General features: G+C 42.2%; 1 protein-coding gene across 1 annotated transcript in view; it reads right to left on the bottom strand.

Moving 5' to 3' along the window:
• Positions 1-13,036, bottom strand: part of LOC137427347 (sodium- and chloride-dependent glycine transporter 1-like) — an 80,449-nt gene that overhangs the window by 40,288 nt on the left and 27,125 nt on the right. Inside the window, exon 4 of the mRNA XM_078769179.1 lies at positions 10,221-10,353. Coding sequence (XP_078625305.1) covers positions 10,221-10,353 — 133 coding nt within the window. The remainder of the gene's footprint in view (positions 1-10,220; positions 10,354-13,036) is intronic.

Genomic DNA, 13,036 nt, shown 5'->3' with positions numbered 1-13,036 from the left:
CCACCTGGCTGTCCTTCCATCCGTTATCGTTTGCATTTGTTACCAGGATAACTTGTGAACCACTGGAGGGACTTCAACCAAATTTGGCACAATATGGACTGTAATACAAAGATTATCTTATTTGATTAGGGGTTCAAAAGGTCACATGGGGGCTAAATATTCATTTATATTCATCATTTTTTTCACATATATTATCACTAGGCTGACTACAACAACAACAACAACAACATGCATTTTAAAGGCCATTTTCCCTACTAGAGTGGGGGTTAGCCTTGCGGTCCCCATGGCAATCTTCACCATTTTGCCCTATTTTCTGCATCTCTCCTTGTTAACCCCCTTGCCCGCATTTCTTCTTCCACCATCTTTAGCCAAGTCTTTCTCGGTCTTCCCCATCCTCTACTTCCTTCTACATTCATTTCCATCACTCTTCTCAACCAGTCACTTTCGTCCTTCCTCAACACATGACCAAACCATCTCAACCTGTTCCTCTTCACAGCATCAATCACAGGCTCTATTCCCATCATCTTTCGCAATTGATCATTTGTCTTCCTCTCTCTCAACGATACTCCGCACATCCGTCAAACCATTCGCATTTCCACCCTTTCCAACCTTCGTTGCTGCTCTACGTTCATTACCCATGTCTCGCTCCCATAAATCATAACACTTCTCACACATGCAGCATACACCTTTCCCTTCAGCTTCAACGACACTCCCCTCATCATCAGCACGCCACTCAGTTCCCGAAACTTCTTCCATGCACATCTCACTCTAGCAACCGTTGCCGAGTCTGATCCACCTTCTCCATTCAGCATGTCTCCGAGGTAGCAAAATGTTTTCACACCTTCCAGCTTCACGCCGTCTCCAAGATCCAACTCAACATTTCCTCCATCTGCAGCTCCCTCTGTGCACACCTTACATTTGAATGTAGCTGCCACACTGGTTAATGACCCTCTCAGACCACTACATTTTTGATGAACCCACTCAGCGCACATTGTACATTGAATGGAGTTCACTCCGACACCCTTCCTACACACAGCACAGGGCCACTTCCCAGTTCTTTCCACCTCACCACATGCTTTACCACTTGCCATCACCTTCGTCTTTCCGATATTCACCTTCAGACCTTTTGTCTCCATACATTCCTTCCACTTGTTCATCTTTTCCTTCAGTCCATCCATACTTTCCGCAATCAACACCAGATCATCTGCATACAACAACTCCCACGGTAAACCCTCCTTTACGTTCTGAGCCAGCACCTCCATCACAGCTACAAATAGTAGTGGACTTAGTACCGACCCCTGATGCACTCCCACCTTCACCTCAAACTCACCACTGTTCCCGACCTTCGTCCTTACAGCTGTGCACACTCTTTTGTACATTTCCATCACATCTCTGATCAACCATTCCTCCACTTCTAACTTCCTCAATGCCCATGTCAATACTTCGCATGGAACCCTATCGAATGCTTTCTCCAGCTCAACAAACCCAAGAAACGACTTCTTCCTCTTCTCCATGTACTTCTACTGCAACTGCCTCACAATAAAGAGCGCGTCTGTCGTTCCTCTTCCTGGCATAAATCCAAACTGCATTTCGTCGATCTTCACCTTCTTCCTCATCCTCCTCTCCAACACCCTTTCCAATACCTTCATTCCATGCTCCAATAACTTCATCGCTCGGTATGAGCCACACTCCAGAGGGTCACCTTTCCCCTTGTATAGAGGGACGAGGGTACTCAGTTCCCAATCCACTGGAATGCGACCTTCTTTCACCACCAGATTACAGATCTCTGCCATTCTCTTCACACCCCAACTTCCTGGTGCCTTCAACATATCTCCCACAACTCCCGTCAGCCCTCCCGCTTTTCTACACTTCATTGCTTTTATCGCTTCCTCAACTTCCAGATTGTCATCAAATCCGGAAAAGCCGTGCAAGAGTTCAGGAGGCCATTCGACTCAACAGCAGGGCAATCAGTCTGGGGCCAGAGAGAGAAGTAACACTCGACCCAAAAAAATCCAATGGAAATCTAATGCAATAAACCCGGGCAGTGTATAATCAGCAGAGGCCGACAGGGCTGATGTCTTTGTCACACCCGAAAACCAAGGTGGCGGCCATATTATTTCGTCTGTGTGTGATGGCCATGGTGGGTGGAGTCAAGTGACAAGTGTGGGTGGGGTTCCACAGCTGTCCGACCAATGGGAGCACATTTCAAAAATCGACTTCCGTCTTCTCTATGGTACAACCTGAGGTGGATTCCATAATCATCACATGCCAATGCATTAATTTTGCAAACTGCAATTTTCAAGTGTTTCCACAGATTCTCAATGTAATTCAAGTCTGGGCTTTGGCTGGGCCACTCAAGAACTTTAATGTTCTTGTCCTGAAGCCATTCCAGTGTTGCTTTGCTGTATGCTTGGAATCATTGTCCTGTTGGAACATACATTTTCACCACAGTCTAAGAACTTTTGCGTTCTGAAGCAGGTTCTCCTCAATGATTTGCCTGTATTTGGCTCTATTCACTGTTCCCTCGATCGATACAGGTCTCCTAGTCCCTGCTGCTGAAAAGCATCCCCATAGCATGATACTCCTACCACCATGCTTCATGAAAGGGAAAGTGTTAGATATTTGATGAGCTGTGCTCGGTTTCCGCCAGATGTAGTGCTTTGCATTCAGGCCAGAGTTAAATTTTCATCTTATCAAACCACAGAATATTTTGCCTCATGCTCGCAGAGTCTTTCATATGCCTTTTTGCAAACTCCAGAAAAAAAATTATATGTACCATAACATACAAAAATGATATGTATACTGAAACGCAAAAGAAACTTACCACCTTTGAAACCTTTAAATATCAACAATAACACTGCGTGTAGTAAATGTGTGAACTTATTTGTGGACAATAGTGTCCTCACTGTCAGACAAAACGGTCACGGATGGTCACTTGAACCTTCAATGGTCACTTCATAGCACAGCTGTTGAACAGCCGTTTTGAATGTCAGTGATTAGCCAAGGGGTACCGGATGATTTTAATGAGCTGCACATGATGTCTTGATATTGGCTTTAAAAAGGCCAGTGCAAAATGGGCATTTCAATCAACATGCCACGATTGTCAACGGATCAACGGCAGCGTGCCCTGGGCATGCTGCAAGGCAGACTGAGCTACCGTGAGGTGGCACGTCGCCTTGGCTGTTCACACCAGACGATATCGGCCCTGGTGGACAGAGACACCCTCCACAACTCTGCAGATGACAGACCTTGATCAGGGAGGCCAAGAGTCACCACTGCAAGGCAGGACAGGCAGATGGTCTGAAGTCACCTGCGGGATCGATTCCGTCCAGCATCCCGCACTGAGGCAGAAACTCCGGGGCATGCAAACCCACGGATCTCCAATGATACTGCACGAAGATGACTGCATGACTATGGTCTGACTGCCAGAAGACCATACAGAGGCCCCGTGATGACGGCTGCCCATCGCCGCAACCGACAGAGATGGTGCCAGCAGCATCAGCGGTGGACCTTGGCGCAGTGGAACGAGGTCGCTTTCAGCGATGAGTCAAGGTTCTGTGTGGGCAGTCCTGATGGGCGTGAGCGTGTGTGGAGAAGAACTGGTGAGCGATATGCCAATTGTGGCGTGCGTCAAGCCTACAGGTGGGGTGGCCCAAGTGTGATGGTGTGGGCCGCCATATCAGGCCGGTACAGGACGCCACTGGTGGTTATGGATGGGAATCTTAACGCCCAGCGGTATGTGGATAACATCCTGCGACCTCATCTGCTGCCATTCCTGCTAGACCACCCAGAACTGAGAACGTTTCAGCATGACAACGCTCGTCCCCATGCTGCTCGCTTTACCACTGCATTTCTCCAAGGCGAGAACATCAACACCATGCAGTGGCCTGCGCTCCCCCCTGACCTGAATCCCATAGAGCACCTGTGGGATGAGCTTGGGAGACACGTAGTTGGCAGGGCCAGGACACGGGCAGAGCTGCTTCAGACATTGAGGACTGAGTGGGACAGAATCCAGCAGAAATCCATCCAAAGATTGGTAGGCAGTATACGCCGATGCACTGCCTGTATCCAAAACAATGGTGGCCACACACGCTATTGAAAGGGGACTGACATTGCACCCTGTGCTGTTCTGTACTGTAGAACAAACTGATGAGATGGTGTATCTTGGTCAAAAACTTGACATGTCATCAATAAAATGCCAATGTTTCAATTAGCAATTGTTGGTTTGTTTTATTTTGAACTGTTACAATTTTATTACATTTCAAACATTGCACGCCCCGGAGTTTCTGCCGCAGTGCGGGATGCTGGACGGAATCGATCCCGCAGGTGACTTCGGACCATCTGCCTGTCCTGCCTTGCAGTGGTGACTCTTGGCCTCCCTGATCGAGGTCTGTCATCTGCAGAGTTGTGGAGGGTGTCTCTGTCCACCAGGGCCGATATCGTCTGGTGTGAACAGCCAAGGCGACGTGCCACCTCACGGTAGCTCAGTCCACCTTGCAGCATGCCCAGGGCATGCTGCCGTTGATCCCTTGACAATCGTGGCATGTTGATTGAAATGCCCATTTTGCACTGGCCTTTTTAAAGCCAATATCAAGACATCAAGTGCAGCTCATTAAAATCATCCCGTACCCCTTGGCTAATCACTGACAGTCAAAACGGCTGTTCAACAGCTGTGCTATGAAGTGACCATTGAAGGTTCAAGTGACCATCCGTGACCGTTTTGTCTGACAGTGAGGACACTATTGTCCACAAATAAGTTTACACATTTACTACACGCAGTGTTATTGTTGATATTTAAAGGTTTCAAAGGTGGTAAGTTTCTTTTGCGTTTCAGTATACCATAATCACTCACGTATAATGAACTATCGTGGATAATACACAGGGCACTATTCAGATAAAAATTCTCAGGAAAATACCAGTTTATATGTATAACCTGCACCACAAAAATGAACTCTAGCTCAGGACTGGAAATTTAGTTAACTCAAAAGCAGTGTTTGGCCAATGTATGCAGAAAGCCATTTACATGGTGTTAAATTCAACATAAAGCCTGGTGTTGGCTTAATGGCTAAGGTCGCTGGTTTAAGAACTTAGGGTCTTGAGTTAGAGTCCCTTAGGGTCTCGAGTGCCATTGACATAACACCAGATGGGTTGACTCAGCCTGTCATCCTTGTGAGGTCGGCAACTTATACTGATACCAGCTTATACTGATAACTGCAGCACTGCATCAGTGACACAACCACGCTTCCAGAAAAATTATACAATAAGCAGCCACAGGCTGCATTAGAAACCACAACAATTCAGCATAACGGATGACTTCTAACTTGTATGAAATACATCATTATGAATGTACCTAACAACCCTTACTGAGTGATATGTGACATCTATCAGATTAGCACAGTAAGAGCCATTAGGAACTCTCAGATATTTAGTAAATCATTTGCTTCTGGTAATTCTCAAGTACAGTAGTCTGTTGTGCTGCAATGCACAAGTTAATCCCCAGGCTTATTACGCCCACCACTGAAGGTGGATGGAGGTTATGCCTTCACCTCTGTCTGTTTGTTTGTGAGCTGGATATCTCAAAAGGTTGTGGACAAATTTGGACAGTGGGAGAAGTTGGGTATGTGACACAGACGAAATGATTACATTTTGGTGAAGATCCTGATCCTCAATGTAATTATTAAGTTGAGAGATAGGACCAGATAATTTTTAAGTTGAGAGATAGGACCAAAACCGATATATCGCAGGCAGGATATCTCAAAAATGTGTGACGAAATCGGACGAAACCTGGTGGACAGGTTGGGTGTGACAAGGATAAATTTGTTCAATTTTATTAAAAATCCGAATACGGATCCGGATAAGAGATTTTTAAAATTACAAGTGATTCTTCACCATTGAGTGATAGGGCCAAAAACGATATATAGCATGATATTTCATGATAAGTTGTGGACGACTTATGACAAAACTTGGTATTTGGAGTTGGTTAGGGGACAAGAACAAGCCCATTAGATTTTGGTTCAGGTCCGAATCCAGATCTGGCCTGTCAGTGGGATACAGAACGTAAACTGTTCAGCCTGATGGAGGTATGCTCTCTACATAGTGCCGTCTAGTTTTTCCTGGTACATATATATATATATATATATATATATATATATATATATATATATATATATATATATATATATATATATATATATATATATATATATATACAGTATATATACAGTATATATACAGTATATATATATATATATGTATATATATATATATATGTATATATATATATATGTATATATATATATGTATGTATATATATATATATATATATATATATATATATATATATATATATATATATATATGTTGGAACCCATCTGTGGATCGGTCCCATCGGCCGATGGGTCTGACCCATTTGCGGATCCGCAGATGGGTCGCCCGACTCATCTGTGGATGCACGAGAAATGACAATGCAGACCCATCGGCCGATGGGTCTGCCCCATCTGCGGATGTGTTGTTCACCTTGAAGGAATGTGTATGCATCAATGGTGGATGAGTATGTTTATTTGAACCTAAAAATAAGCAATTGATGTCAAACGGTTATCGACAAACCACATGTCACGGACTGCTTTATAAACATTTATGACATCAATTGCTTATTTTTAGGTTCAAATAAACATACTCATCCACCATTGATGCATACACATTCCTTCAAGGTGAACAACACATCCGCAGATGGCACAGACCCATTGGCCGATGGGTCTGCATTGTCATTTCTCGTGCATCCACAGATGGGTCGGGCGACCCATCTGCGGATCCGCAAACGGGTCAGACCCATCGACCGATGGGACCGATCCACAGATGGGTTCCAACATATATATATATATATATATATATATATAGATATATATAGATATATATGTGTGTGTGTTTAAGTTTAGATAAAAGGTTTTAAAAGCAAACTAATGTATTATAACCAAAAATCCTAATTCTTCTATCAAAATAATTATTTCTGAACAAAAAAAAAAATGTTCAATGTGGCATAAGATATCCCACAATGCACCGCATTTTAAAAATGGCGACACTCAGTGACGAATAATTCGTCTTGTGTCGGTGGGACATATCCGGAGAAATAGAGATTTCACTTTAGTTCTCGTGGATAAAACACACCCCAAATTTTGATTAGATATTTCTGGGAAAAAAGTGCGGCTTATACATAAGTGATTATGGTACTTTTTAACAATGCTTGTAGTTGTATGTATTTCATATTAGGCTGGTATAATACTTTAATAAATGTGCATTATTGCCAGACATTATAGATTAAGACTCGAATATATTTATTTTATTTCAAATTCAGTTTACAAATTGTGTACACCTGCTCTGTACATTCCTGTTTGATGACAATGATCTCCAACTTTCCAGTCATTTTCGTGAAATATTCTATTTTATTCTTCTTGCTCGTAATTTTTTAAGTTTTGAGCAGTAAAAGAGAGGAGAGTCAGAAAATCGAGGTGAAGTGCAGATTAAGAAGTTAAAATAACCAATAATATAGACAGAAAGTATGGGCAAAGTACAAATAATGGACATTTACTACAAACTAGTGATTATAATATGAGTATTGCTTGATTTTGCTGATCGTAGCTGGTTTGGAGGACAGCAAGTTTAGACTGCAAGACTTTAGGCCACATTTGGAATCTTGCATTAAATTCTGGTCACCTTATTTTAGTACGGATATAGCTGTGACAGAGTTTGAGAATAGAGAAACTAGGATAGTTCCAGCGCTGGCAAAGCTGAGCTTTGAAAATATATTTTAATATGAACCTTTCAACAATAGAGAAGAGGATATTATGTGTGGAAACAATTTACAGATTATGCTCAGGTGGATTTTTTTTTGAGATGTTTTAGAATGATAGGACTTTGAGCATAGCTTGAAGGTGATGAAAAATGGATCAAGAACAACATTTTTTAATTTTACTCAAAGTTATTATCATGTGAAACAAATCATTAGGAAGGGTAGCAGAAATAAGAACAGCGCGTAAGGACGGGAATTGGATAAGTGCACAGATGCAGTTTATAAATAAATAGAATGCTTTAAACGACAGAGGCATACGATAAATATACAGGTAAGGGGATTTGTGGTGTGGGGTGGTATTTGTCTGTGCATGCGATATTCGTGTGTGTGTGTGTGTGTGTGTGTGTGTGTGTGTGTGTGTGTGTGTGTGTGTGTGTGTGTGTGTGTGTGTGTGTGCGTGCTCTTGTGTACTCCATCCTATGTTCTCGTATTCCATTTGGGGTCACGAGGTCAAAGGCCAAAGGCCAAACTCACCCATTTCTGACCACCACCATTTCACCTCTATGTTTTCACCCCTGGTTGTCTGACTGTCTGACTATTTCTCTGTCCCTCTGTCTGTTAGCAAGATATCTCAAAAGATTATTGAAGGATTCGGATGAACCTTGGTGGGCAGTTTTGGTGTGTCAAGGGCAAATTGATTACATTTTGGTGGAAGATCGGATCCTGATCCGGATACAAGAATTTTATAATATTACAAGATGATTCTTCACCATTGGTATAAAGACAAAAAGGATATATAGGATGATATTTCAAACCATTGAGGCAGATTCAGCCAAAACTTGGTGGACAGGTTGGGTGCGTGGCAAGGATGAATTTATTAGATTTTGGTGAAGATCCGGATCCGGAGCCAGCCTATCAGTGGGAGACGAAGCATTTACTGTTCAGCCTGGCCAAGGTATGCACGTCCCATTCTGTACAGAGTCCCGTTCTAGTTTTTAGCATGTATTTTATTTTATTCTTCTCTGTATGTGCCTTGCCATCGACCTGCTTTCCTCCTCATCAGCTGTTTTTCTGTCTCCATTGACGAAGTCGCCGGAGGCATTGTGTTTTCAGGTTGTCCGTCTGTCCGTCCGTCCTTCCGTCCATCCGTGATAGGTTTTCGTTACCGCGATAACTTGAGAACGGCTGAAGGGATCTTAGTCAAACTTGATGCAGGTATGTATAATGAGGTAAAGATGAACTGCTTAGATTTTGGTCAAAATCACGAGGTCAAAGGCCAAAGGTCAGAGGTCATGGTAGGTAAAAATCCTGTTACCGCGATAACTTGTGAACCAGTGATGGGATTCTGACCAAATTTGGTACACTTATGTATAACTAGCAGAGTTACCTGGCGTTGCCCAGAAAATAAATTGTCAGTCATGCAATTTAGTTTTGATATTCTGTTTATTTGTAGTGGGCTTTTTATAGTCAGAGGAAGCCACATCCCTTGGGCATGACCTGCTGCAACGCCCCTTGGGCAGTGGGCACACTCTTAGTCTAAATCTGATGCATCCATGATTTTTGTCATGAAAGGTTACCCCCCATAGACCCCCTCTTCCCTCTCTAAGTCACTTCTTTAGGCTGTCCGTGAGGCACAACCGAACAAACAGACGTTCACATATAGGGAGATAGATAGATAGATGAAGAGGATAGATGATGGAAAGACTAACTGAATAGATTTTGAGGTCAAGAGGTCAAAGGTCAAAGTTTGTAATAGGTCTATGACTTGAGAACGGCTGAAGTGATCTAATTCAAACTCGGTACAGGTATGTAAAATGATGTAAGGGTTAATTGATTAGATTTTGGGGTCAAAGGTCAAAGTTCATAATAGGTCTATAACTTAAGAACGGCTGAAGTGATCCAATTCAAACTTGGTACAGGTATGTATAATGATGTAAAGATTAACTGATTGGATTTTGGGATCCCGAGGTCAAATGCCATATGTCAGAGGTCATGTCAGGTAAAATGTGATAAATTGTGAACAGCTGAAGGGATTTAAATAAAAAAAACTTGGTACAGGTATGTATAATGATGTAAACATGAACTGATTAAATTTATGGATCAATAGGTCATGCCAGGTAAGATGTGATAACTTGAGAACAGCTGAATGAAATTAAAATCAAACTTGGTGCAATTGTTATAATGATGTAATAATGCGGGTGGAGGCATATCGGTCAACGTCGTGACGTCGAAGAGTGTCGTTCTAGTTCCTTTTTACTTTTTGTAGATGATCTATTATCACATGATTTGCAATGTTTGTATTTTGCTTGAGTGTTGGAGTGGTGATACACTGCATCCCAGATTTGTCTTTTCTCCATATACATTTATTTGCAATTCATGTCCTTGTATCATGAAAAAAAAGGTTTGAGAACCTTTCCAACTTTGCAGCGAATACCTTTCCAGAGGACTTGATCCCTTTAATAAGGCAAAAGAAAACGACAATCCAAGCCAGGACAAGGCAACCAAGTAGTGGCCACCGCACCCCGCCAAAGTTACCAATGCCGTCTGATATCTGTAGCACATTGTACCTGAAGGGAGCAGACATTTGGTCATCAAAACAAGCACTCCTGTATTAAAGCTCAATAACCCCCAAACAACTTATAAATCTTCAAAGATAATTGTGAATTATTAATTCAATTATAAAGGATATTCGCACTTAGCTGCCTAACAGTAATGTTTGAAAAGTTTTTTAAAAATAATTTATCATTTGTTTATGATTTGGAAGGCTTGTTCTGGAATCTTGACATGGTTATGATATCAAGTGTCAGATTTCATATACAATGATTACATTTGGAAGGAAAACCTGAAAAAGAGATTTGTTTATCCTATTTTAAGGCCTAGCAACTCACAAAATACTCGGTTCAATTTATTTGGCCAAGTATCAGCGTTAAACATGTAAATTTTGTGACAAAACATTATTGATAACTTTAAAAGCTCGTTAATACAAGTTGCAGCAGCATTTTGCAAAAGTGGAACCATTTATAAAAATGTACTTAATTATGTAGTTGTCTAGAAATTGAGATAAAGCAAGAAAAAACAAGAAGGCAAGAAGAAACAAAAGCATAGGTGAAGATGGGAATAAAGTAAAAAGCAAAAATGAGGTATGAAAGAAGTATTTAAAGAAATTTGGAGTAAAACTTAGCTGAAACACTAAAATGGACTTGTCGTACTATATACGTAAAGATTTTCAAGTGTTTGTGGCCTTTGTTTGTGTGTATGCTTGTGCGTGTGTGTGTTTGGTTGTGCGTTTGTATGTTATTCTTTCACGGCTGAACTGCAGAACCTGTAGACTCAAAACTTTGGGTGTACGTACTTCGGAATCTGGGCATGGATTTAAGCTGCCACATGTTGGCCTTGACGGCTGTTTTGAGCCCACCAGAGGCCGCAATAAAGTGTATATTGTATATGGGGTCAGGCAGTATTGCCGCTGGCCCGCAGAGAAGAGGTAACCACCGTGTGGCGAATAACTCCATAACTCTTTGATTTCAAACACGTCCCGAAACCACCACCGGAAAAGGTTCACGCAGTTGGGTAGTGCTGTGTACCCCACACTTCCTCCCACCCTCCTCCCCCTTCCCATGGCTGTGCTGGATAGATCTTGCTAGTATTAAATAAGGTATGTGTGTATGTATTCACAACTGGATAACATAGAAACAACAGGGTCACACTAACTGATCGCCACCAAATTTTGCATACATGTTTGTAGTACCCAGAGCTAGGTCATGGGCACAATCCTCCCCACCCCCTCCCTGCGAAAGGAGGGAGGACAGCTTTCATTTTTCACCCTATCTCCTCACAAATTTGTGTACGTGCTGGTGTACCCACAGTAAACCCCACCTCCCTATGAGAGGGTGAAGATGAGTTGCTAATGCTCCCAAAGGGAGTGGGTGCTTCTCGTATGAAAAATGCACATACTGTAATAAATTATATTGTGTTCTCAAAATAACAGTATATTGGCTTGATTAAAACACCATTAATGCCCATTGCTTGAAAAATAACTTGATAAAAATTGATAATGCAAAAAATGATAAGAATTTTTTTTTTTGCTAAAATTGGCATACACTATTTATACTGTAGCTATGCAAAATAAGCAATTATTTCTCACAAATGTACTTACAGTTCTTTGTTGTGGCAAAAATAAATGTCATGGAGACAGGCAGAGGTTAAACAGAGCTTCAATAAAACATTATGTGATGAAACCTTGTGTTATAATTGTTATGTCACCACTCTGTGACAAGGTGATGTAAGTTAAAGCAGGAATTTGGACAGGGTACCAGACTACCAGCGCACAATGACTTACTCTTGAAAAATACAACTTGGAATCTTTAATGTCTGTCAGCAAATGCATGTAAGAGAGGACACCTAATTTAACGTCCATCTGAAAGGTAGAGCACTCAATGATGCTGACAAAGCATTAGGATGACACAGGATGATTAATATATCCGCTACCTACAAAGCACCAATATGACATTTTTTTGTTCGGCATGTCAGTCATCTGTGCAGGCTAATATCGTGTTTCTAGATTTTGCTGAACTATTGTGCGAGTACTCAGTGTACCAGCAGAGTACCCGCCCTACGGGCGACCATATAGGCGAGCTTGTTCCAAGCGTACAACACATTTTCTGCCATCTCTTATTGAGGATATTTTCTGCTGACACACCTGCTCTTGACTTGGATTTCCTGATGATTTCCTTTAGTAATATTGCTGGCCTCTGTTCAACTTAGGTGGCCTAGGTTGTTGAAGCATCTCAATTTTCCAGAAAAAAAAACAGTCACCCTCGCTAACAATACCCATGACAACCCCACACCTCCCTCTTTCCCCAACCCCCCTCCCCTCCCCTCCACCATCCCCTCACAATCCCACTTCAACCGTCACCCAAGCTAACAATACCCACGACCACACCACACCATCCCCCCACAATCCCCCTTAAACCATCACCCGAGCTAAAAATTCCTACGACAACCCCACACCACTCTCTTTCCTCCGCTCCACCATCCTCTCACAATCCCCTATCTCACAATCAGGTTTTCCTGATGATTTCCTTTAGTAATATTGCTGGCCTCTGTTCAACTTAGGTGGCCTAGGTTGTTGAAGCATCTCAATTTTCCAGAAAAAAAAACAGTCACCCTCGCTAATAATACCCATGACAACCCCACACCTCCCTCTTTCCCCAACCCCCCTCCCCTCCCCTCCACCATCCCCTCACAATC

This window comes from Myxine glutinosa, unplaced genomic scaffold (genome assembly GCF_964187855.1).
Source record: "Myxine glutinosa unplaced genomic scaffold, kmMyxGlut1.1 SCAFFOLD_1640, whole genome shotgun sequence".
NCBI classification, from domain to species: Eukaryota; Metazoa; Chordata; class Myxini; order Myxiniformes; family Myxinidae; genus Myxine; species Myxine glutinosa.
This window is presented reverse-complemented; position numbering and strand designations above follow the sequence as displayed.